The 27,731-nt window shown below is 42.0% G+C and overlaps 1 protein-coding gene across 1 annotated transcript; it reads left to right on the top strand.

Moving 5' to 3' along the window:
• On the top strand, positions 1 to 26,626 carry DPT (dermatopontin). Its single transcript, XM_009956222.2, has 4 exons — positions 1 to 302; positions 10,822 to 10,947; positions 20,676 to 20,783; positions 26,560 to 26,626. Exons 1-4 carry the CDS (start codon positions 1 to 3, stop codon positions 26,624 to 26,626), a joined length of 603 nt encoding a protein of 200 aa, XP_009954524.1.
• Positions 26,627 to 27,731: the final 1,105 nt, after the last annotated feature.

Genomic DNA, 27,731 nt, shown 5'->3' with positions numbered 1-27,731 from the left:
ATGGACCTCGTCCTTCTCTGTGTGTTTCTTCCTCTGGTGACCGTGGCATGGGGCCAGTACGGTGGTGACTATTCCTACGGTCCCTATAACTATGGAGATAATGATGAATGGGCCAATGCGTACCGGCAGGGTTTCAACTTCCAGTGCCCACACGGGCAGGTGATTGTGGCCGTCAGGAGTGTTTTCAACAAGAAGGAAGGCTCCGACAGACTGTGGAACTATGCCTGCATGCCAGCAGCCCAGAGCCTCGGTGAGCCGACAGAGTGCTGGTGGGAAGAGATCAACAGGGCAGGAACTGAATGGTAGGATACTCCCAACTGTACCTGGAGGGCACAGCCCTGATACCCCCTGTGGAATGCGGGTGCTAATAGTGCGGTCAGAGCAATGCAAAAGCATATTAATGCCATCATAACCAGTGGCTTCACTGCCCTGAACAACTGCCTGAGACTCATTAATCACTGTGCATGTGTGTGAGGTGATCAGCATCACATTTGCCTTCTCTGTAGCAATTTCTTGCTGGAGGGTCTCAGCGTGCTTTAGAAACGCCGTGTCGTTTGATCACTCACAACCTCAGCTGCTGAGCGGTCTGGTCTTGCTATTGTTGTTTCACAGATGAGGAAAATGAGGCATCAACCTCCCGTGAGGAGAGGATAAAGTCCCTCTTGAAAGGCCACACACTGAAACACACTGTAAAACTCTTCATTCTGTCCTCCTGCTCTTATCACTAGAAAAAAAAGAAATCTCTGTACTGCACTGGCTTTTCTCTTTCTGTTTTTGTTGCTAAGCTTTTTGGCTTAGGCACAGTCAAAGGCTGTTTTCTAGTCATGCTGGTACTACAGGAGCCAAGAATCCACACTAACGAATGATGATGGTGGCATATATATTATATATGCATGATAATGCTAGCAGAAGATCATGTTAATTCCCTAATACAGTCAGTTTTGGTTAACTAAACATTAAATTTTCCACCAACCTTAGAGGCAAAGGTGATCACACTTTATGGACACAATAATTTCTGTAAATGGTGTTTCATGTTTAGGCAGCACATACCCAGTACTTAATTATCTTCTGATTTTTTCATGAAACGTGAAACACAATTTTCAAAAATACCGAGTTTGAAACGTTCTTTGGACAGAATGAAACGAATGCAAGAATATTTTCAAATAGTTGAAATGGGTTTGTTCCAGAAATTGCAATGTGTTTTTTGTAAATTTCATGTTATCTGGGAACAGGTTAGCAATGAAATGTGAAGCCTCTGCTTTTTAAATGATTCAAAATTTTGTTCTGAATTATTCACACTCTTTCAGTTACCACGTGATGCATGCCTATGGCTGATGCAATTGCTAAGGAAAAAAAAGATTGACCCTATACTTAATTTTGGGATAAGAACTGAAAAGAAAGGGGGAGGGCTGCAAAACAGGCAGAAAGAAGACACTGTGATAATCCCGTATAACTTCTTCATTTTTCATACATTGATGCAATTTGTACTTATTGCACAGTAATTTTGAATTAGACCTTTCTGTTGTTCAAAATTATTATTCTCTTTCTAAAAATCCCTGGCAGCAATTGCTCAAGTTCACTTCTCACAAACAGGGTACTTTGTAAGTCTATACAGAACGTTTTCTTCTGCTATCTAACCGTGGGGCCATATTCATCCCCATGCTGCGCATGCTTAGCATGACTACATCCACAGTGTAGTACCTGAATCTCGTTTTCTTCATCTTTTAAAAAAAACTTTCCACTTTGTCTTTTCTTGCCTACGTTTTTTCCTATTGCCAACCCTATCCCCTATCTTTTCTCCAAATGTATTTCTTTTCCAACCCCTCTTTAATGTGTTTAACTCTGTTTCACTCTCTTTCCTAGCATTTGGAGTTATTTTAGTTATTTCTACCCTAGCTCACCTTTCCAGTCCAACATCCTTACATCTCTCTATCTTCTCTGCATGGATCTCCTTCTTTATCTGTTTTTTGGGGGAGGGGGGGAATACACCAAAGTCATTAGGGAACACATACCCTTTTGTAAAGGTGAACTTGGGCTACTAATTGCTTGGGCTGTTTCCATAAATCTTAGCTAGCTGCACCTGGCTGTGTTCTGCAGTTTCCTGCATCCGGGGCTGAGCTGGTTGTATCTACAGTGCTTCATGGAGAGAGGCGTGCTGTAAGCCAGCACATCCCTCACTGTGGCCAGACGCTGCTGCCCAAGAACCCAGCAGGCTCATCCCAGACTGGAGTGAAAGTGTGGGCCAGCAGGCAGCCAGCCTGGAGTGTCTGAGTGCAAACTCAAACCACAAATTAATGTGACGGCACAGATGAAGCCTGTGGGTCCTTTGACAATCCCGCACCTTCTCTCTTGGCAGTCTTACTTCTCATAGCTGCCGCTCTCTTCTCCCTCTCTTCAGTGCTATTTGGAGCCATCCCTATTTCTAAAGAGATTCACTCAGTAATTAAGTAGGACCACAAACAGGAGTCATGATCTGTACCACTAGTTCCTGTTTGGCCACTTCTGTTTCCCTGCTGATCTCCTGACAAATCAATCTGTTGGTGAGCAATACATCATCCTCATGTCAGCTGACACAGCACTCTGCTGGACTCGCTAGTCCATTCCCCATCTGTACAGGATGGACTGTAATATTCCCTCTTCATCCCTGCCTCACGGGGTATTTCATTTCACCTCGCACATCACATCCGGGGAGATTCAATGGCTTGTACCACCAATAACTACAAAGCCGCCAAGTTTTTCCAAAAATTTAAGCTATATGTCCTCTACCATAATTGAGGCTTTTTATTCCTTGCCCTGCCTTCACTGAGTAATGAGAACAAGCACACTTCATCCTTCGTAAAAATCTCTTTAACTTATTAATAGGTAGCAGCTATGCCTTTCCCTCACCTATGCACCTTCACCCATGCTTTTGCTTTCAGGCCAAACACATCTCTGTTCTTCTAGTTCTCCTTTGGAAGTTTTATATTCCAACAGTCCTAAGCAAGCGCTGATCATACACACAGCTATCCTCTGAATTCTCTCCAGTTTCTCAGACACATCCCAGAAACTCTAGTCTGGCAGAAATACCAAAAAATGACCTCTGACAAATGTTGTTTATGGCATTTCACAAATCACCATTCCTGACTGTTGTGCAGCTGCACAACAGAGACAAACCCAAGAGAGGTTTCTTGAGAAGAGACAAGAAACCAAGAAAAGCTTTAGAAAGAAAATGAAGTGGGGATATAAAGCAGAGAGAAGAGCGAGCCTCCACTCATTCTTTTCTTTGGCCATTAGCACTAGGGGGGGGCGGGGGGGGGGGGGGGGGGCGGGAATGGCAGAAATGGATGTGAGCAGCATACAGGTGGGACAGTTGGGGGACTGGAGGGCAGGAGAGAACCACTGGCAGAGCTGGTTTAGGTAAGTTTGCTTCCTAACACTAGGTACAGAACCCTAGGATTAAACCTGTAACACTTTGCATCTTACAGATATGAAAAAAATTATTCAATAGAAAGAAGGAAATTACACAGATACACATTAGGCATCTAAACACAATGCCTAGTTTATGACCTCTGCCCCCTTTCAGGGTCAATGGAGAGAAACAGGTACTCTAAAACCTCCTTTCTGTGGCATTCCAGCTCTCCCCAGAAGCAGACTCATGAAGGCCAGTCACCTCTGACAGTTGCCTAGAATTACCTACTGGCATTTCAGAATATATCTAACTATAGGTGCTTTGCTTAATAAATGCATCCCTGAAGTTAAGCATATATATACATACATTTCTGAAGAAAGCATGTTCTTTTGTGTTTTCCTGAATGGACACGAGAAATCTGTGAACATTTTACAAGATTCATAGGAAAAAATTTGGCGATGACCAGGGATGCCTTCTCAGCTTCATTAATCTGTGAATATGTTTAAAGTTAAGTACATGTACAAAGACTTTGTTGAATCTGTCCCAACACCTTACTCCTGCAGAGGTTATCTGCTAACCAAGATTTTATTCAATACTGGGAGAAGAATCTGTTCCTGGGTAATTTGGAAACAGAATCATAGAATAGTTTGGGTTGGAAGGGATCTTAAAGGTCATCTAGTCCAACCCCCCTGCCATGGGAAGGCACACCTTTAGCTAGATCAGGTTGCTCAGAGCCCTGTCCAACCTGACCTTGAATGTTTCCAGGGATGGGGATTCTACCATCTCCCACGGTAGAACAACCTGTTCCAGTGTCTCACCACTCTCATTTTAAAAAATGTCTCCCTTATATCCAGTCTAAATCTACTCTCTTTTAGTTTAAAAACATTACTCCTTGTCCTATCACAACAAGTCTTGCTAAAAAGATTGTCCCTACCTTTCTTATAAACCCCCTTTAAGTACTGGAAGGCCGCTGTAAGGTCTCCCTGGAGCCTTCTCTTCTCCAGGCTGATCAACCCCAACTCTCTCAGCCTGTCCTCATAGGGAAGCTGATCCAGCCTCCTGATCATCATTGTGGCCCTCCTCTGGACCTGTTCGAGCAGGTCCATGTCCTTCTTGTGCTGGAGGCCCCAAAGCTGAACACAGCACTGTAGGTGGGGTCTCGCCAGAGCAGAGTAGAGGGGCAGAATCACCTCCCTCAACCTGCTGGCCACACTGCTTTTGATGCACCCCAGGACACAGTTGGCCTTCTGGGCTGTGAGTGCACATTGCTGACTCATGTCCAGCTTTTCTTCCACCAGCACCCCCAAGTCCTTCTCCGCAGGGCTGCTCTCAATCCCTTCATCCCCCAGCCTGTACTGATACCAGGGGTTGTCCCGACCCAGGCGCAGGACCTTGCACTTGGCCTTGTTGAACCTCATGAGGTTCACACGGGCCCACTTCTGAAGCTTGTCCGTCTGGATGTCATCCACCTTCTGGATGGCATCCTGTCCCTCAGGCATGTCAACCACATCACTCAGCTTGGTGTCATCTGCAAACTTGCTGACAGTGCACTCAATCCCACCGTCTATGTCATTGATGAAGATATTGAACAGCACTGGTGCCAGCGTGGATCCCTGAGGGATGCCACTTGTCACCAAAATACTCATGTCTGGAGTAGGGAAAAGTCTTCAGGACATCCCCTGATTCTACACTGTCCTTCTAATGATTCATATGCTGCAACATCTCAAGGAATCCTGCCTTTTCAGACAGAATAAAGCTTATGTTCTTAGCTCCATTTGTACCGGAGGAAGTTTGACCTTAGGTAAATATTTCACCACCTAAGAAAAGGTAAGGTCTTAGTGATTGCAGGTGAGACTCTTCTTCACTGAATACCCCAGACTTGTCTCTACAGACCAGTCTTTGAACAAGGTACTTAAGAAAAACTATTTTTCTTGTCTGAAAATGATCGTACCAAAGGACAGGGATCACACAAACAAATGAACAAAAGCTTGCAAGTGAAAGACAAGCAACTCTTCCTTCCAGGAGAAAATGTTTGTTTTACACCACATAATACAGATGGAAACATGCCATATCCCCAATCTACTCCCAGTTACCCATAAAGCACAAAGCAGAAACATTTCCAGCCAACTGGTATTTAATGTATGTTTATTGCCTCTTTTCCTTGTTTAGAATTCTGAGAAAGTGTTTGGATGGGACTTGGAAAAAACAGGTACCTAGATTCTCCCTCCCCACTCCCATTCTCACTCTCCTTTGCCTTAAGCGCACAAACATACACACTGATCCTTCAAGTAGGCACACAAGCCTATTTCCCACAAAACTGGGCACAAAGACAGACTCACGAACAAAGGAAGTGTCTGCAGGAGCCTCCTGTTCAGGCACTGGCAGCACACCCCAGTACATCTGCAAGGAACTGTTTTTGTTCTCAGTCTCTGACCAATCCCAGGTCTGAAATCTGAGGCTGTATAACCCAAACCCGATAATCAAGCTGCCTTTTCAAAATGTTCCCATTTGTGCTATCTACACAAACAAGTTAATTTTCTTCACAGCCCTAGGTTTATGTTAAAGGGATACTGCTACAAGCTTTTAGGACAGCTGCAATGGACTGAGTCCAGTGGGAGCATCTGAGGAGAAGAGGGCTGTTTCTGTAGATCGGGAGGCCTCATCAGCATCTGTCAGGAAGAAACCAACAGGGTGATTAGGGCTTTGCCTTCCCTTTGGGCAGAGAGGAGAAGGAAAGTCATTACTGACTCCAAAATGAAAGAAAAAGATAGCTGAAGATGATAGTGAGGTTGCCTTTGGCACATGGAATTCACGAGGATATGTCTCACCAGCCCACAACAGATAGTGGAGACTCCTTGTAGAAGTGGCCATTGGAGACTGGCACGGCCTAATCAAACACAGAAAAGTCATTCCCTTCATCTGAGTGCCAGTGTTTCAAGTGTCCCGAGCCAGCCCTCTGCCACTTATCTCTTCCCACTCCTCTGTAACAGACTGACCATTAAATTAGCTTTCATCATGCGACTAACCAAACTACACAGAGGAGGACACTCCACAGAAATAGCTTGCTCAGGAGAGCAGGACAGGGCCTCCCCTCCACAGCTGTACCAAAAGGAAATTAAGTTTTGCATATTGAAAGTCATGGGTTTTGGTGAAACAACACTCCAGGAAAACAGGGTGTCTAATGTCTCATTAAAAATGCCTCCCACACTCTAACCGTGGTCTTACTGGCTGCCTAAGCTTAGGCCACCTCTCTCTGTATGTACTCCAGTGAGGACTGCAGATGAAAGCACACAGCGTTATTTTCTATTGGGTCAGTTTGCCACGTCTGACAAATTAATTAATGATGCAAGTTTTACAGGAGCCATCTGCTCTACAGAAAAGCAGTAGGATTTTTTTGAAGTACAAAGAATGACTCTCTCAGGTTATCCTGTTATAACAAGCAAATCGCCCTTAATGCAGCATGACTCAGTGACTACTGAGCTGTGTGCCAGATTCCGTACCTTTCCACAGAGCTTCAAGGGGTGCTACCCCGTCAGTGTGGCAGGGGGTCAACACAGGCTCCGACAGCACCACTTACTGCATCTTGCCTTGGGCTTCCCTGAGTGGATTTGCAGTGAACAGGCTTCCTCTTTGGGTTGTCATCCTCAGGACAACATGCGGCTCAGGCTAATTCCTGACATATCTGAGGGACAGGAGGCCTTGGAGAGAGGTTTACAACACAGCACCAGCATTAGATGGGGCATAACACTGTGTGGCTTTGTCTAGCACAGAGCAAAAATAACATGTAGGCATAATTAGGAAGTGTCACCACAATTGGTGCTGTTGCTCAAAACAATTACACTGTTCAAGCAGTATTTCTTTTCAGCCTGGCAGGCAACTGTTGAGTCAATGAGGTACACACTTGGTCGCTGAGGCTACATCAATGTCCGCAAACAATGTGGCACAATTTAAGTGGATCTGTAGGGAGAAACAGTTCATGCATGGACCCAAAATCTACATATGCTTTTTGAGTGGGTTTGTTTCAAACCAGCTCTAGTTTGCTCTCACAGATAAAAGCTCACCAGTGAACATGGAAAGCAGTCCTGACCTGAACAAAATTAATAACATGGATGCACACTTGGTTGCTTGCCATGACAGAACTCATCTGTACAACACTCGTTACCCAGTTCAGAAGAAGGTTCAGCAAAGGAGAGGCTTTCCGCAGCAATTGCATAAGGACATGGAAAGTCTCAGCTAGCCTATCCCTGCTGCTACACAAAACTCCACCCAAAATAAGGCTGTATAGTTTACTTACTTTCTATGAAACACTGCAGTCATTTCCAACAGATGTAAATAAGGGAAGGGAAGGGCAACTTCCCATTCAACTTCCCAACCTGACCCTCACCACCACCAATCTTCCCGTTCCCCCACCTACCAGCTAGCTCACCTCCTCTTCTCCCAGTACCAGATCCAAAAGGCCACTCTTCATGCATCATAACTTGAGCCAACTAGAAAAACAAAACAACCTATCCATTGCCAAGTTTAATCCCACACAGTCCCATCTGGTTTCTCATCGTCTTCTGCATTCACCTGCTAAGAGGTATCTTCCTCTCTTCTTGGCAATTTTAGGATTTCATGAGTGAGGAGAATCCAGTGACCTTAACTCTGAATACTGAATTACCCTCTGTAATAAAAGTGTTACAGAGTGGGTCTAGTGAAAAAGGCATTTTTTTTACTTGGCCGTAAATCAAAAGTCCTGAGTCAATAGTTTTTATTCACTATACTGGTTTGGAGGATTTGCTGTGATAGGAGTAGTGAATTCAACAGAGAAAGAAGAAATCCTCAGAGTAGTGCATAGAGCATCTGACTAAATAGGTGTGTGGAAAGGGGTTGTTGTTTGTTTCCCTTGAAGAAATGCTTTCTGCTTTTAGGAAAGAGGCCAACTGGGAAAAGGAAAAAGAAGAAAATATTTTATAGGAGCTCACGAATAAGCACTCCGATTTCTGAGAACATCTCTTCATTTTTGGAGGAATATCTGGATTCAATTTGAAAATTAGAAAGATCAGGGAAAAAATCTTATCTGAAAGCTAAAGAAAAGTACTTCAATGTCACTACTATCTTTCACTGAAACAAATATTGAGCTTGAATAACAGGTTGTAGGACTTTGTGTATGAGACAGAAGTAGAGAGGGAGAAGTGAATATGAGCTTAAAGATATATTTCAAATTTTACTTTGAATGTTTTTAAAATAAAATGGCAATTTAATTATAAGACATGACTTACATCCAGTTATGCTCTCCATCTAAGAAATTAATTTTTAAGGCAACTCCAAGTATTTTTTTTAAACAAATTTTTCATGTGAAGATAGAATCAGGATCAAAAATAATCAAACCTTCCTAAAGTTTGGTGCCCAAATATGTACGCATGTAAACACAGGAGTGTTATGTTACCTAGATTTTTTCCAATCCACTATAGAGAGAAGGGTCTATCAGTGACCCCTCTCTCAAAATGAATCTTTTCATCAAAATTGGACTATATCAGTAGAGGTGTCAAGAAAATAAAACCTGTTGTAGGGCAAAGAAAGTGAGAAAGAGGGCAGGAGTTCCCAGACTGAATGTGAGCAGGTGGGGAGAGAAAAAGAGAAGGAAGGAACTCCTGCAAAGACAAATATGGGCAGGAATATCAGATGCTGATCAGTGGGGAAAGGAAATTGCAGAGTAATGTCAAGCCTCTGAGAGGAAGTGCAAAGGGAAAGGAGGAACAAAATGCTCCTGTTACTGCACCTGTGCAAAAGATTTACAAAATCTCAGAGGGGCACAAAGACTTGAGTAGTGGAAATGCATGTCACTGGGAAGGGAGAGAGGCAGAAGACAGAGACACACAAGTTTGGTTGTACTTTACATAGATTAACACTCATCTTGCAACAGGTACAACCACTCCCTATATTTCTGTGTATCAACCTTTCTTCCATCGGGATAACACCAATCATCTGCAGCTACCCAATATGTTTACACAGAGTCTTAGCCATATGTTCCCATGGCCTATGTGCCAAAAAAACAGAGCAACTTCCTATCAAAGTCCTGCTGAAATCCTCTGAGCGAGAGCCAAACTCCCTTACTTGGTGTGATACCATAGCAACTCAAGAGTCCCCATCATTGCTTAACTCTGAAGGTCCTTGAAAGAGTCTCACAAAGCACAGCAAGTATGTGTGGCCCCAGCTACGTGGGAGACGTAGGGATGCAAACAAATATAAATAATCTTGTAAATGTTCTTGTCTGAACAACAGCACACAGTGGAAGGGACATATGGAAGAGACCTCTGGTTCAAAGACGGAAGGATAAAGTTACTTCTAAAAGTGTCTTTTGGATATATCAACATATTTGATTTTATGGTATCACAAGGAACGTTTGCTACAGCTCTAGGCTGCCAGTTTTCCTTGATCAACGAAAAAGAAAGAAAAGGAAAGGAAATTGAAGAAACTGAATTCCTGTAATTTTCTCCAATAGGAAAACAATGAGACTAGGAGGGCACTTGAGAGAATGAGCACTCAATAGCTGAGTTAATGAGCTGTCTGTTTTGAGAGCCCTCCTTTTCTTTAGTGTCCAAGAAACAAGGTATTCAAACCGATTATCGCTTGAATTACTTTGGGTATCAGTGTCCAGATGCTTGTAGGGTATGCAGAAAGAGAAGCATATATTTGCATGCTTAGAGACCAGGTCTATTCTACTTGAAGGCAGTGATTTATGTGTATGATAGAATTCCCAAGTACACAGAAAGCATGAAGCAGCAGATTTTTCTTTTCTTTTCTTTTCTTTTTTCCAGTCATAAAATTTATGCGAGTCTTATAATTTCAGAACATCTGAATCTCAGTTTTCCTCATGTGATTGTTATCAAATCATGATTTCATCACAAGCCTATAATGTTTTTAATTAAGTCTGCCTTCTCCTGGAGACAGGTAATTGAGAAAGAAATGAAATAAAAGAAATTGCTGAACTTCTCTTATTGAAGAGTTTCTAATGCTTCTTTTTTGTAGAGAAGCAGTTGATAAAATTACTCCAGTGAACTTCAAATGCTCAAATAGCAATAGTCAAAGATAAAAGTATTAATGGACTATTTTGAAGTCAGTCTCATGACTTGTAAACAGTTGAGAATGTCAACGCCAGAACAATCTTCTTGTCTGACTAGAATACTGGAATGATTAAATACTTAAAAACAGTTTAAATAGATTTAAGTGCAACATAAATGTTAAGACATTATTAGCTAACTGCTGCCGCTTTCTTATACAGAATGGTTACTCAATACACAGCCTGTACATACAGTGCTTCTACACAGCCAAACCCTTAGCTTCCACCCTGAATCAAAATTTTTAATGCTCTTTTCAGACATGCTTGAAATTATCAGGGAATTTAATATCATGTTTTCCTTATGTGTTCTCTTCTTCCTCTTCTTTATTAGGTATCAAACCTGCTCAAACAATGGGCTGGTGGCCGGTTTCCAGAGCCAGTATTTTCCATCTGTTCTTGACCGTGAATGGCAATTTTACTGCTGCCGCTATAGCCGGAGATGCCCGTATTCATGCTGGTGAGTTCAAGCAGAAACCAAACCCGTTGGCCTCTTTTCCCCAGCAGTCCCTATAAATGTCTTTGGCCACTTGGCCCATATCTTGTCTGAGAAAAAATTAACTGTGTTTTATGGGATTAAGCAAGTTATTTCCAGCCTGATAACAGAACTCCTGAGGATCTATGGCAAAGGGAAGAGAATGAGGGCACAGCTACAGCAGTAGCTACCCCTAAATGAACAGGTCTGGGTACCAGTGGCAGCCTAGCTATGCTGGAAACCATGACAAAAGTCTCCAAAGTGGAACGGCATTTCAAAGGTGGTGGTATAGCTCCCACTATAAATCCAGCACATTTGCAGGAGTAAGAGCATCTCTGTGCTACACTACTGTGCCACAATGACTTGCAGGAGTGAACTTACTGCCAGTTATCCCAGAAAAAAAAAATATCCTCTGGCTGACAACTTGGGAATTTTTGTATTTGTAGTGCATAAAACTTCCTCCCTCTCTCAAGGTTATTTAAAGACCAAAGTCAAAATGAGCTACTGATCATAGTCCAAACCTAAACCAAAGGTGGCCTCACCTCAACACAACTAGTGCTGGCAACCTCACAGAGGCTATGGAAGAATGAGCTACACATCCCAAGCTTCCCTGTGTCCCCGGGTGTGGCTTCTCTACATTGAGACAGAAGACTGTGTAGAGAAAGCTCATATTGCTCCTGTCCATTTTGTGTAACAAACTCATTATCTTATGTTTCAGGGCTATTAATCCAGTTATTCTCCCTAATACAAAGAATAACCCACCTGCACTTAAAAAAAAAAAAAAAAAAAAAATTAAAATAGGAGAAAAAAAAAAATCTGTGCTTGAATCTTTGTTTCCAGAAATCAGCTTTGAAGTAAACTGTCCATTGAGATCCATACAGGCTATTTACATGTCCATTGGTCCTGCTGGCTGGCTACTGGCCAAACACACAGCAGTGCCTTACTTTGCATCCTTCAGTCTCCTTCCATCCAGGAGGAAACGAAATGGGGTTTTACTATTATTTTTAAAGATTTTAAATGACAGGAACTCTGTAACAAAGTCTTTGAACAGTCTTCTGCCCCCTTTCCAGCCTACACTGCCTACGGATGTTCTCTACCTGGCAGTTTATTTACATACCTGCCCAGGCTCTTCCCTCTGAGGGAAACTCACTCTAACTTTTAAGCATTTCTTCCAGTCTCTCTTACTCCTTTAATATTGCACGTATTTTCAGAGAGACAACAGAAATCTACTCTGACCTCTTTTGTTGTTGACAGTTCTGCTTCCTTCAGATGTCGTCGTCTTGACAACTGGGAACAGCTTTGTCTCTGCCTTGCAAATTGCCGTTCAGAGTAATGCAAATCCTAATGCAAATGTTTGGAGTTACTGATGTTTTGCGTTTCCATCTCAGCTGTACACAGATGCCCTTCTGATTCCAACAGTGACAACACGCCATTTAGATGCTTGGAAAAGAATGACTTATGCAGTTCAGCTGCTACTGTCTTTCCATGCAGAAAAGGCAGCATTTCAAAGGGAAGTGAAGTGTTTCTCCCTATAAGCAGAGTAGAAATCCCATGTGCTCACCTTATTCTGGGAGGGGACACCTCTAAAACCTCTGGGAAGACCTGTCAACTGGCTTGTGAAAAGCTTCTGGTGTATAGTATATGATTATAGATTCATTATAAAACCATTTTGTACCCTGTATTACCACGCTCAGTCACTCTATCTGGAGCCCCGTTCATTCTGTTCAAGCTACTGGCCTAACTTGACACCTCCACTCTCAACCTGGACAGTCTCTCATACAGTTGCTTCTACTTGAGAGTCTTGTTTGACCTTACTGTCTTGAAGATCCTCCTCACAATATATTTCTTCCAAGGTCTCATTCTGCCTTTGGAATTAGCAAGGTAGATAGATAGAAGCTCTGTCTACATACAGTCCAACTTAGGATGTTATGGTCTGGATGGACAGACAACTAGATGGGTAAAAACCTGGTGGTTTAACAGGCTCAGAGAGTAGTGCTTAAAGGGTGACACCCCACCTGGATGGCCATTACGAGTGGAGCACTGTATCTAATGGTCTACCCTGGGACCCATCCCACTTACCTTCTTTATCAATGACCTTGAGGAGGCAACAGAGCACACTCCCACCAAGTTTGCATATGACATCAAACTGAGGGCAACAGCTGATATGCTTGAGGGCAGAATTGCTGTTCAGAGGGATATAAAGAAAACCTTTTCCTCTATTAGGACAGTAAGAAAGTAGAGCAGGTTGCCTGGTGAGGCTGTGTAGGCTCCATCTTTGGAGGTTTTCAAGACTTGACTGAATAAAGCCCTGAGCAACCTAGTCTGACCTCGTGGTTGACCCTGCTTTGAGCAGGTGGCTGTACTAGAGACCCGTTGGGGTCCTTTTCCGCCAGGTATCCTGTGATCCCAAATAGGAGGACTGCTGGAGGGCCCACACCATGCAGCTAAACTCTCCTCTCCAAACAGTGGTCTCCCACCTACTGCCTGCTGCAAATGGTTTCTTTTCTGTTTATTCCCTTTACCCTGCCTAGACAGTGTCTGACAGAGTGTCAGTTGTTATGCTAACATATAAGCAACATGAACTCCAATGCGGTAGCACAAAACCCCATGCTTTGGACCCACTTTTAATACTACAGATGTGACTTGTCTGTATTCTTAAACTTCAGCGTACAGCAAATAAAATTCCCATTCCCTAAGCCCAGGAGATCTGACTCACAGCTTCACTTCCATTGGCATTTCCAAGTTATTGTCACAAAACCTTGTTCACACATCACACTTCTGGCCTGTATCTTGCACTCTGTTTAAGATGCATTTGACAGAGAGAATGTGTTTTCCAAACAATCTGCAAAGCAGTTCTGGGCTACCATGGGTAGGACCTCAAAATGTATATGCATATAAGACACAATAAAAATGTGTGTGTGTATACAGCATCATTATTTATTACAGTTACTGCCCCAACCTATAGTGGTATTTATTCTGTTCCAGAAACTAGCTGTCAACAAACTGTGGAAAAATGGCTACTAACACGCTGCTGACTCCTATTTCTTGGTTGAAGCAGCTTCAATTCATGCAGTGTCATCTATTACTATATGTACTATATGGAAAAGTAATACCATGGAAATATGCAACGACTGTGGTGCCTCATGGATGATGCACAACACATAGGAAAATTCATATTCAAAGACAATCCACATTGCAGAAATTCTCAGCAGCCTTGAATTTTAATGTGCAATGAATCCTTCATTATGAAACAAAATACGGGCAGAAAGACATTTTTAAGAAAACTGACGATACTGAGGCATAACAAAACTCTTTGTTTTAAATGATCTCTCACCTTGGGTATTTGATCCTTTCTTCTTCTAGTTGTCTCCATACAGGGCTTTCTGGCAAATACAAAAGCCATATGACAGCTGATCCTGACGCAGGGTTTCTCTGGGCTCTTCCTCTTCAGGACTACATTCCTCCTGAAGTGAGCTGGTCTTCCCTACAATGAATAAAGACGTATTTTCCCCATGTAAATAAGCCATGCAAATGGTTTGTTAGGATTTGATCTGGTTTTGGTCATTCCTGTGTTCTTCAAGTCCTGCTACTACTTATTGGAATATTTATTCACGACACCATCATGCTGACTGAAACCCACACTTAAACATTTTGCTTAACTTAAGAACACGATTAAAGCCAAATACATGCTTAAGGACTTTGCTTGGTAGCATCTATATCCTTACTCTTAAAGCACAGCAGTTCTGTTTCACAGCTCATCCTCTCATCATTAATTCCCAGTTTTACCTGTGTGGTAAGCCCATATTGAAAATAGACTAATCTTTTCCAGTCTCATAGTTTTGCACTTGCTATTTTTAATCTTTTTTTTTTATGAGTACTTTGTTTCCTTCCTCACTGTGTCAAGTCTTGTCATGGATTCTGCACATTTTTACCATACTGAAAATAATTAACATTCCTCACAGGAGGCAGAAACACTCCCATTATTTTACCTGGCTAGAGAATGCTACCACAGTAAAATAAACTGTGCTGATTTGAACCATAAAGGAAGCAAATCTATTGCAGATGCAGAGACGCTGTTACTAAGTGGTCCCTTTAGAGCTCAGATTTTTCTCTTTGCCAGGAAATTGAAAGCTTGACTCCATACTCTCAAAAGCAAACACATGTCACAGAGCAGCCCCAAGTCTGCACAGACTGTTTATGGTGGTTTCCCCTCTCCAAACAACTAGCAGTCCAAGTGCCAGAAGGTCTGTCTGGAGCTGTGGCTGTGGCTGCTCTCTGTCACGGTGACATTGTCCAGGCAACAATTACATTTTCCAAGAGTTATGGGGCTTAAAGAACTTACTTGTTTTTTTAACTCAACTTGCCACCAAAGCCATATTGAAACTGATGAGATCCTATGCACATTTCTCAGAGACTACCAACAGCAGAGATATAAATCCAAGAGATGAACTCAGAATGCACTTCCAGGCAACTCAATTCCCCTTCCCCTTTCTTTTTTTTTTTTAGGAAAAAGAAAAGGTATTTCACTTATTTTTTTTAATATCCCACCAAATACAACCTTACAGTTCACTCTCCAGGACCATCTTCCAGAGACATCTTAGGAGAAACACATTTGCTTAATATTGGAAAGCTGGCTAACATTATTCAGACATATCTTTTCTTGAGGAACAGGCATAAGGTGCCCTGAGCTCACTGCTGCTGCTTGGATCTGTATTGCACTAGGTTGTGTAGGCCTCCAAGAACTGCGGTCTCACTGTGTTGGCCTTGTGTCTCCCCAACCCTGTGAGAGTTTGTGGTTTTCACTACAACAGAGTGGAAAGAGCAGTGATGTGTCTAGGTGAATCTGTGATCTCAGACCTTGGAGCCTGAACTCAAGCCCAAAACGCATGTGACATGGCCACATGAGAAAACTGCTGATCTCCAGAGCAGCTCCAGAACACCTCTAGTTCCCTGACAGCCCAGCAATCTGGGATCTGTGCTGGAAGCACTCGCAGGAATTTTTGTAGAAAGTTTACTAAGATCTTCTTTGGCTTTTCAGCATAGTATGCTTTTTAAAAGGTGATGACCACTGTCTTCCAGCTGGAGAAAGAATTGAGATTGATTAAAGAGGCATATAATTCCCATGTTCACTGAATGTAACATGCAGGATCATGGCTCTTGAAACAAAATTCTACATATTCTTGAAGCACTTGCAAATAGCATCTGAAACAATAAGGCCATTCAGGGTACACTCCTTGTCCTCAAAGGACAGAAAGTTCATGTCAAAGCTTATGTTTTCCTCTTGAAATGGAACAGCTCCTTCTTTTGGCTGTGGCATTGTTAGCCGAAGGGTTGAGCAGCAAAAAAGAAAATGAAGGTTAAAGAGAAGCCATTCATCTTGTTAGCACTGTGATCGCACAAGAAGTGAAAAGTGTAAGGCACTCCAAAACAACATACTTACTAGCAAGGTACAAGTATATTCAACAGTTGGAGCAGGAAACCATGAGGTCTACCACCGACTGTCTCTGATATTTTAAAAGACTAATTTCTTTATTCTGCTTGGCATCCTAAAGTAAGGCACACCCACAGTTCCCATTTACTTCTCTGCGGGGCAGGCTGTACAATACTAATAAGGCCATTGGTGCAACTCGATCTTCTTATTGGTAAAAAATAGACTCATAATAACTATTTCTGAAGTCAATCATTGAAAGAGTGCTAGGGATCACTGTTGATTAGTACAAACCATTCTTCTCCATGCTATATGAGTAACCCTGTGTTTTCTACTAATCTCTAACATAGTAGTCTTCACCACGGAAAAAAAAACATTACTAGTTTCATACTAAAATAATAACAACAGTAATCCTGTTAAAGATTTAATGCCTTTTTTCAATACATGTCCTACCCTGAGCAAGATTTATAGGATTATAGTAAAGTATATTAGAAAAACACGGGGATGGGTGGAGTGATGCAAACCAGTCAGAAGATAAACCATCCCACATCAACTCTATACCAGCTAAAAACTTCATTATGAAAACAGCTTTTTCTGTCAGGTTTTCCTGTTCTCCCATACACATGCCAAACCACTTACAAACCTTCTCACAAGCTTTTCTTTCCCAGTCTTTAATGTAGAATTACCTGCTTTCTCCTCTCTTGACATGCCACTAGTGCTCAAAGTCTCTTGTGTCCAAATATCATACACCTGATACTAACCCGAAATGGATTTGCAAAGCTGAACCAGAATTCCTCTGTTTTCTGTATTCATTCTTGCAAATGGACCATATGGACTGAAAAGACTACCTCTTGCTAAAGGTCTCACATTACTATTTTCTTCCCTATGAGTCCTTCCCAAAATTTAACACCTATGTGTACATCTGGGTTTAGTAAACGATCCCACTAAATGCACCCTGCTAGCCCTTACACAGATCCTCTGCCTCCTCAGGTTTTGTTTGGTACCAAATTTCTCCAGTGCCTAGGTCCTACAAACAGTATAACACAGGTCCTCTCACAGCTGCTTTGCAAGCCTCTCTTCTAGGGCCTTCCCTTATATGTTCCAGGACTTTCCCTTTCTCAGGCACCACAAGCACCACAGTTTGGTCCTAGAGGCCTTAGATCATCCCAAACAGCAGCAGCAACTTTGTCTCAGCACTTGGCAATTCCCAAGAGTCTCACTGCTCCCCTAGCCCAGTTTTAGCCCCAGCTAAGAGGTCAATGCCAAAAGTGCTTACAGGGCCCTCATACAGGTTACTGTGGACGGCTCTTCCCAAATGGCTCTTGCCCTTGGGCTTGGATTGCTTGGGAGTCCAGAGTTGTGTGGGCAGACAAACCCTCACCAACTAGGGCAAAAAGTGTCTCTCACTTGTTTCATGACTCCTCTCAGGTATAAACCATACGTTGCCATACGTTTGTAAATAAATTACCTGTCTGTAGGGACCTCATAGCTGGTTCACAGTTGGCACACAGTTGCTACGCATTAGAGAGTAAAACATCTAATATTTTCAGTTAAGCACTTGATAATAACGTTACACACCAAGCTACAACAAATGCTGAGGGAACCACTGTCCTGTGCTGGGCAGACCACTTTGAGAAGACCCTTAATGGCTGAGTTAAAAGACCCTTCTCCATAATGAGAAAATCACGTAGCAAACACGCCTACTCATTCAACACTAGAGCATCTTGCAGTGCAGGTACATTTTGTGCGACTTACCCCCAGGATTCCAAAACTGGGGGTAATAGAGAAGACCTGGGTAACATCACAGAGCTCTGCTATACGGACAACCGATTGCATTTCCTTCTAAAGGATACAAGGCAATCCAGATGACCTTGAGATGCTTGGGCTTAAGGGAACAGTTTCATAAATGAGTACAGCAAACATCCAAGAAAACTGAATTAGACAGACAGACCATACAGACCCAAGTGAACTTGAACACTGCTGTCACACCACTATTTATAATTTTTCTCTTCAGAACAAAAGGAGTCAGTAGGCATTTGTCTATGTAACAAGACAAACTTCAGAGCGGCTCAAGTCCCCAAATAATTTCCTTTCAGTAATTGCATATATTTTATTTTTGAACATTTCTTAGTGGAGGAGCCTTAAGAGGCTGAATGGTAATGTGGAGAAGATAGTAGAGAGGGAGGAGTCTGCCTGCCTGACAGCAGGCAGAAAGAAAAGAGAGGGAAGCTAAATGAAGGCTCCCTACTGTATCCATTCACTTCAGAATAACACTCCCTGCTTCTGCAAAAGGTCTGCAAGACCCTTCACAGTAGTTCAGGAGCTTGTCATCAGATTTACTTTTCAACTGAAAGGCTCATGAAACAAGTTCAAAGAACTGACTCTCAGTTCTGTCTCTGAGTAGAGCTGAAAGCAGCTTTTTAACCTTGTGTTTTGCACAGTCTCATCTGCCCAGCACATACTGCTTGTGAAGATTACAGAACATTTTCCTTGCTGAATGCCAAACAGATGTTATGAAACACATTTGGTGGAACATATATAAACACACATCTTAGTGTTTTCCTCATAATAGTAGCCCAAAGAAGTCCCAAAACCTGGAGCTGATGGAGCAATGCAAAATGAAATCCTGGTCTATAGCTGGTCTTCATGCCACATTTTAAAAACTTGTTATGACCCAGGAATCTTTGAAGATGTGCTATCAGACACTCAGGCTCCAAATTAGTAAACTAAATATGGGGACTGTCTTCTGGCAGAGGGAGCAGACATGCCATTAAGCTTTCTTAGCTTCCAAAACAGGGTGTCCACATTCTGTCTGTTGGGAATGGTACCTACCGTGTGTTAACTTACAAACTGTGTCTTTGAGGTATCTGCTGAGACTGTGCTAGTTGGTCTGGGCTAAAACTGTCCCAGGGGCTGTTTTAATAATTTACATGTCTAGGCAATCAAGTTATAATGCCCAGACACATTCTCTGGTGTTGTTTAATTTAATAGCACAGATGTAGCCCCAGTTTCTCTTGGCCTCTGGCTATTGATCCAGAAATATTCTCAAGTTCCCAGATTCAGATCCATATATTCACTGATGGGAGACTCATGTACGCAAAAAAATCTCCTTGAGGCCTTGATTTCTGTGTAATATTTCAGAGTCCCTCAGTTCTCAGGTAAACTTTCAGTTTCTGAGTACTCCATCAGTTACAGGTTTGGGCTCCAAATATCCCCAAAGCATCTCATTTTAAAAACTTAAAACCACCCCAACAATTCCTAGTGAGTAAAATACTTAAGCTTGTGCTCACACTCCACTGAGTTAACAAAATGTCAACATACATGAGTGCTTGGCTGGGATGTGCTAGGATCACCTTCAAGTGTCATTCAAGTACTGCTGCTGGGATGAATTAAGTCAGAAAAATAGCTGTCAGGATTTCTGTAAAGGCATCTTAACCCTGCTAGTCTCAATAGCAGCTTAGCCATCCATTTCCACGGGGAACAGCATCTCCCTTACCAGGAACCTAATGCTTCCCTGTGCTGTTTTGGAGTGAAGCTGACACAACTCCACTAGCATCTCCCACATAAAATGGTGTAATACAGGAAAGACTGAGTGCCAGGTTTCCATTCCTGACCTCTGACATAATGCTGACATAAAGTACTGGTCAAGGTCCCAGCCCCTTCCTGCATCTGTTCATTATCTGTAAAACCAAGTACAGTATTACTTCCCTATTTCCCAGGGAAGCAGCAACCATAATTTGATTAGTAAGTGCAGAAGCACTTTGAGCTTCTTAGATAAAACACACTGCACAAATATTGCCCAGGCCCATATTTGTACATTATAAATTAGACAGAAAGTGGAAACAACAAAGAGGAATGTAATAATTGCTACATATATTTAATATAATTCATAAATGGATAAATGCTTTTAGTTATTTGACTTGGCAAAATTTACAGCAGTCTACAGCAGCAAACCAAACAGACTCACAAGAGGCCAAAGCAAATCCCTGCAATAAAAAGTAAGCAGAAGACAAGCTTTACATTCTTGTTCAGGCTACTTTTATCCCAGAGCTGCAGACGTATATACATATAATACTCCAACTTGCTCTTAACTGTTCTAAACTTACTGAAATTTATTGAAATAGCTACACGAATTAGTTGTGTAGAAGAGAAAGGCAGTCTCTTAGGCAAGAATACATGTTGTGGTGCTGTGAAGGAACAAGAACTTTCAAAGAAGCAGGAAAAATCTACTATTTGAGTTGCATTCAGTCAACCAGACTTTCTATTCTTTTTCCTTAATGTAAAGGTTAACAACAGAATATCCAGGACACTATGGAGAAGATATGGACATGATGATGTACACTTATGACTATTACATCCGTGGGGCAACCACAACTTTCTCTGCTGTGGACAGGTTTGATTTTCATCTATTTCAACTATTTTCAAAAAAAAAAAAAAAAAAGGGAAGGTAAAAGGTCTTCCTTTCCCTTTTCTATTTCCCCCAAACAGTGCATTGGCTACACATCATCTGCTGTGGCACTCAGCATCAAGTCAGTACTTCCAAGGACCAAAGTTCACAGTGCATGTGGCTAATTGTGCAGGGTGGTGTACCAGGAACAGGGCATCTTCATGCACAGCCATGTCCATCTGAGTAGTGAAAAATACAGCAATGGTAGGCTTGGCTAAATCTGAGCTCTGCAAAGTGTAATAGGTCTTCAGCACAGTTTCTCGCCTACCTCTAGCTGGAGCATGTTTCCTCTAACTAAGTAAGAACTGAGCCTGAACACTCTGTCCTTTCAGGCAATTAGGGCCTTACTTTGGCCCACTTTTCTTTGCAGAGAAGGGGGGAATCTGCCAGCATGCAAAGATAAGACCATACAAACTGCAATGTGAATGCTGTAAACTGACCAATCCATTGCAACACAATTCTAACAGATTTGAGGCCACACCAGGAATTAAGGCAATGCAGGGCACCTTGACCCATTTCCAGAAAATGAGTTAACTACATTTTCTTGATCAGTCTTGGTCATTACTTAACATTTGCTAATATGCTTGAGTGATGCCCTATGGCTAGCGAAGTTGCAGTCATGCAAATGGATTCATAATTGCTTTGCTCAGTTAAAAAGAAGCATCTCTCCCTCTTTACTACTCAGAACTGCAAAGTTTTAAAATTTGGACTTAACATAATCCCCACAGTGCTGTCTGCCTAGAGCTACAGAGATCCTAACAGAGCAGGTTTAAGGAGACTTAAGCAGTCACTGAAACCTGACTGTGGGTGAGCAACCATGATTCTTTCTTCTCCAGCTGACCTCTAATGCATCAACTGTGAGCTATTTCTTTGCTGATGTTTTTCATCAGACATCTCAGTCCAGTATATTAGAGCATTTTTTGTCAAACACCGCGCAGACAGCAAGGCAAGGTGTGCTGCACTGGCCTATCGCTGCCAAGACTGGCTACAGGAGAAGGAGGGAGAGAAGACAAAAGTGGGAGTTTAAACATCAACATTTCAAGTTGCCTCTAATAACACTCAAAGGACCCAAGGTGCTTTTGTTTGTCATTGTGATGCACTCAGCTTGCCATAGTTCACTAGGGATCCCTCAGCCAAAAGATTACCTAAAATAAGGAGGCTTTTCCAGAAATGATAACATATTGTCAGACTGCTGCAGGTCCATAAGTAATTTTCTGGCTAATATTCTTTAGCCTGTTTATTACCAAATGGAAGCCATGTCTGCAAATTGTTCCTACAAGTGGAAGAGTAACTTTCATAGTTAATCGACTCAAAGGTATCTATTTAACTCTTTAGATAAAGAATTTACAAGATTGCAAGGGACATCCCTGTTGTGGGTTTTTTCTCTTAAATATTCCCCAGTACTGTTCTTAATCCTTGTTCCTCATGGCCATGGCAGAGATTAGGGGCGGTAATGCAGACAGTGCGCTCCCTTGCAGCTGGATTCCAGCCTCCATCGGATGTGGACCAGGGTAAAAGACAGGAATCACAAGGATGAGCCTGGAAAACAGAGCAGTTGAGGTAACAGATGCCTCTGAGCAGATTTTGGTCTGTGACTGCTGAAGGCTTAACAGAGTCTTCAGAACGGGGTGGCAGTGGGGGGACTGGCCAGGAGCAGAGGCAGCATCATGGGGATGTACATCAGGAGTACAAATCTTCACAGGTCATGGGACCACAGTGGTTGGAAAGGGAAGAAGTCACCAACACTTTTGTCCTACCGCTGCTGTCACAGCAAAGATTAACCTGCAATAGTAGCAGGTGTTACAGAGAAAACATTTTATGAATTGCAATCTAGGAAACTTTTCTGTGCCAATGAACTTTATGGCCCCCAGCTTCCAGAATGACTAAAACCAACTTCTGCTGCCTAGCATATGAAGTGAAAAAAATTCCTGCTATACCAGTTCACAATTCAGATTCATGCTGTAACTCCCCTCAGTGGTATATTCTCAAATGTCAGCAAAGATTGTCATCCTAAACGGTTCTTTGCAGCTGAATGAGGCAGAATACAAGCAGAAAAAGCTATTCTGAGTCTCAGCCTACCAGGAGCACGCACACATGCAGCTCGTCTGTGTAAACATGCTGATGATTTGAGACCGCTTTTCATTTTCAACCACATTGAACTTGTGTCCACACTATTTAGCCCAAGATGGGCAATGTTCTTGAGCTAATGAGAGGCACAAAAAAAGCCTCTGAAGGTATTTTGGTTTAAGCTTTCCTAATCACTTCAAACAGGTATTTTTAGACTTTTTGAATAGACTTGCAGAAACCATATCTCCCCTTCCTATTCCCTAAGACATTGTATCACTGAGGTCACTGGTGATACACAGATATTTGAGAGAGCACATAATGCCTCTGGGAAAAGCTGTAGAAAGTTTAGAAAGGTGGTATCCCCACCTCCTTTTCTGAAATCACTCTGTGAGTTTCCCTGCCTGTGTACCAGTAATGAATGAAGAAGTTGCTGGCCATCATCAGAGGTTTTAACTGCTTATCTGTGGAGAACAGACTTTAGAAGTGGATAATACTTACATTTTTCAGTCCCATTTTAAATGGATCAAAAGGAGGAAACAATTGTCTATAAAGCAAGACCAAAGCAGCTGGAAAGAATTAGGAGAGGCCTGAAGTATCTCTGTGAGCACATTCAGGAGTGTGGTGGTGCAGACAGGATGACCTATGGTTGTAAGTAAGGGAATATCTGCAGGGAAAGGCAGTATCTTTTGTTAGACAGACTGATACAGTCAAATTTCAGAGAAGGAGACGATGACTGAAACTGCCCACATAGACATTGTAAACCCTTGGCAAAACAGATTCCAAAATTTAAATAAAGCCCCCAAACAACCAAAAAAAAACCCTAACCCAAAAACCAACATAGGTTCAAAATAGCTTCAGCCTGAGATCTGAAACATGCCAAGTGATGATGGCATGGTTCCCTCATGGAGCCTTGTTATGGGGCTGTGGTCTGGTTGGGTCAGGCTCTCAAGTCCAGAGAGCACCACCAGAGCATTCACAGCCCAACCTGCAGTGAGTAGCTTGGACAGGGATGTGGGGATTACCGACGTGCTTGGTGGGTGCCACAGCTTGCCCTTCACTGCACAGTATAAAAATAGCACAGGCAGACTGTCATAAGCTCATTACTTTTACAAAACCATTCTCTGCTCCATTTATTTGGGTGATCTGAATAGCTGGTAATTTCTTAACTGTTCAGACATCACTGAAAGACAGATCAACACCCAGATATCCCAGCAGTAAGTACATTTGAAATGCCTGGACAAGCTGGGTATCTACCGACCTCAGCTGAGCTAAATTATAAGGTATTTTAGGTCCTTGATAAGTTTCATATGACCAAAGAAAGAGGATTTTGTCAAACTCAATATGAATAGGAATTCCTAGAATTTTTTTAACTGAATTTGAAACAGATTATTTGGCGATAGTTGGAGATAAAAGATATTTTCCCTATAGTGTCAAAAATTCAAATCTGACAGCACACGGCAGCTGGAGAGTAAAAGTGACAACTCAATAGCGACTCCCCAAGCCAAAGAAAATGCATGAAATTAGCAATTTGAGGGGGACCTATAAACTGGTGTTAAGGAACTGTAAAGGATCTGTATTCCAGAGTACGCCACATACAGCAATTCTTGACAGGATATGCACCCCCCCGTTGAAAAACTTGTAAGCCATCTACAAACTGGCCGATAACTGCTGAATTAAACACACAGCACCAGTGGTGCAAAGTAATTGCCTGCATCCTGAAAAGGTGGATGTATATGCTTAGCTTCAAACACAAGTAATGCAAAAAAAGATCAATTAACACATTAATTAAATGCATAAACCTATTGGCCATCAATCATGTGCATATATGCTAAAGTATCTGCAAGTTCAAGCTTAAATTACAACTTCGGAAATAATTCTAATATTTTAAAACATGTTCTTAATTCAGGTAAATAAAATATATTTATTTTAAAGAACGTGACTTTCAACTTTACAATACCCTGATTAGAAAAATTACTTGACTTCAGCTTTTGAGCTAAAAGTCTCTCGGACAATGGGTGCCAGTTTAGCAGACCTTAATTTTGACCCATATAAACCTGTTAATCCACAGATGAGTCATCTGGTTTTTTGGTCTCTCTGGGTAGCTTACTGACCAAAAGAGTAATAACTGTCTTTGCAGAGCATACATGTAGTCCAAATGAGGACTTCCTAAAATAAACTGAAAAATTAATCTTGCATTTCATTAACCTTTGGTAACAGTTTTATGAGGAAATCACAATTTTAAAAAATCTAGGAAAGGCCTAAAGAAACAAAAAAATAAACACTATATAACTAAACACAGACCTGCTGATGAGTATGAGATAGACTCGGTTTCAAACAACACTCAGCATAAACTGGTGAAGTAGCATAGCAAATTTCCAATTAAAAGAACTCAGTTAATGAAATCTGAAATGAGACACCTCAAAAGTAAAATTAATCTTATTCCAGGATAGAGTCACCCAGTCAACGAAACCATGTAAGAGCAGTTAACACTGAAATCTGGACTCAGGTGCCTCCACACATCCCTGAGAGGCAGCAGGTTCTGCACCAGTTCCCTCACTGTTTGGAGCAGCCACCAGAAAACCAGGACTGTGCAGAGGTCTTGTAAAGGAAGCTCCTATTGAACCTCCCCAGCAGCATTACCTGTCCCATGCCTCAGGTTTAGGAGATCACTATCAGCAGAATCCAACCTTTCAGACACCTCAGGGTACTACCCATTACCAACTTAAACAATGGCTGTGGTCTGCAAGGACTGTATTTTAGATCTAAACTCCTGTTGGCCAGTACCAAGCAGCCAAAATTGAACATTTGCTCCACAGCAGGAGCTTTTGATCCTCTGAACTCATGCCTTTTTGTCAAGGGAAAATTTAATGCACAATAAGCTAAGGTGGAAATTTGCAGCCTGTTGCAGCTATTCTACATTAAATTCCTGGCTGGCCTCCACTGTTGAATCCTGCTGCTCCAGCCATGCTTCCTACTAACAATTGTTAGCAGGTACTGTATCACTCTCCTGATAGAGAATACAGACATCCAATTACAAACCAGGAAGAGCATAAACTCTCCTTACACTCATAAACATTACTCTGACTCACATGTGACTTGTGGAGATCAAGGATGAGAAGTGAATTTAATTTCACTATCGACTACTCCACATCTTTAATAAAGGACATTAGCTAGAAGACCTGGTAGTGGAAAGAAAAAAAGACAAAAGAGTGAATTTGGCTCTGTGGGTAACACCCCACTTAGAAATGTCTTGAAAATCACCCATGTATTTTACTTTGTACACATTCCTGAGCAATATATCTCACAACAATAACTTCTGACAGAACCATCTTTTTTCTCTTGGTGACTGATTCAAAGTCAATTTAGGATTGATCACCATCAAGAGTCATTGTCTTCTAAAGGATACTCAGAGACCTAATTATTCAAAGAGCTGATTTTCTTACCTTGTAAGGGAATGTGAAGGAATTATAACTATCAGACATGCTTAATCTCCTTCCTGCCCATAAAAACACAAAGCACTCAGATGAAAGTCAGCTAATGGCAGAGAGATGTTTTTTGTTGCCACAATACCTGGTATAAAGTTATTCTTACTTGCATAATCTTATCTTCTGCAGTTCTGGCTCACTAATATCTCTCTCCTCTCTCTTTCACACAGGGATCGTCAGTGGAAATTCATTGTCTGCAGGATGACAGAGTATGACTGCCCATTTCAAAATGTTTAAAAAGATTGAGCATACCCCACTTGGAAAGCTTGGGGACGGACAGTGTAGAATGAGGGTTAGTGATTACAGAAGAAGGGCAATTAGGCTCACAGAAAAAGTACCAAGGCTCATCAGCTGTCTGCTGAAGATATAATTCTTTCCCTCTGGAGCTAATAAATAAATTGCCAGCCCATGCGCTTGCAACAGCAATTTGGAGGATTCCTTCAAGCTGCACTAGCAGCTGTATCCCCCAACTAAAACTGCTTATGACATACAAGTTTATGATACACAAGTCTATGGTATGTGCACAGTTACCTTTTTTTTATATATATATAGCCATTCTGAACACATACAACTTCCTTTCACATAGTAACTTCGTATAATCCCAGCACAGTCACTCCAAATGAGGTGGAAACATACTATAAGCTTTCCAACATCCACTAGACTTTCCTGTCTTCTACTTCGTACTTCAAACCAACACAGAGATCCCTACCAGCTTCTCAGTGTTTAGTAGAGGAAAGTGTGCTGAAAGAGGCATCAGGAGGTCTCTGATGTAATGCATCTGGCGTTACCTGTTACAGCCCTCAGAGTAACTCCATTGCAACAAAGGTCTGCCTGCACAGGGGAAAGCCAGGTATTTACAACACTGGAAGACATCAATACCTGATTAAAATTAGAGTAGATCTGTCAATAAAAACAGAAGCCTAACCCAGCTTTACTGAGAGCCTCTTTCATATTGTCTTGAAAGTCTCTAATGATATAACTAGACAGGAGCTCTGTTCTGGGCAAACCCAGGAGTAGGTCAGGCCACTCACACTCTCACTAAATATGTGTACTGCACTAGTCAGGAGTCTACTTTTCAGGTGGATTGGGTTTCCACTATGGGTGCCTGTACAACATACATCTGCCCTTCGTAATATATTCTTGGCTTAGAACAGACAAATAAAGCTAATGACTTAGGTGACCTCAGTTCCTTCAACTTGCAGATCTCATGCCCTGTAAAGGATAAGCTGACCATGTTTCAACACTGCACAGCACTTGTGCAGCTGTAATCCCACAAGAAAGACTATTGATCTCTTCCAGGAAGATATGAGGTAGGATTTTTACTCTTGAAAAACCAGAATTT

The sequence above is a fragment of the Leptosomus discolor genome, chromosome 1, assembly GCF_034619465.1.
Source record: "Leptosomus discolor isolate bLepDis1 chromosome 1, bLepDis1.hap2, whole genome shotgun sequence".
NCBI lineage: Eukaryota > Metazoa > Chordata > Aves > Leptosomiformes > Leptosomidae > Leptosomus > Leptosomus discolor.
This window is presented reverse-complemented; position numbering and strand designations above follow the sequence as displayed.

Excerpts from the sequence above, each read along its gene's own strand:
- DPT (XM_009956222.2), top strand. The coding sequence starts at position 1 with ATGGACCTCGTCCTTCTCTGTGTGTTTCTTCCTCTGGTGACCGTGGCA. Across the intron at positions 10,948-20,675 it reads AGATGCCCGTATTCATGCTG|GTTAACAACAGAATATCCAG; the intron begins GTGAGTTCAAGC and ends CTTAATGTAAAG. Across the intron at positions 20,784-26,559 it reads ACTTTCTCTGCTGTGGACAG|GGATCGTCAGTGGAAATTCA; the intron begins GTTTGATTTTCA and ends TCTTTCACACAG.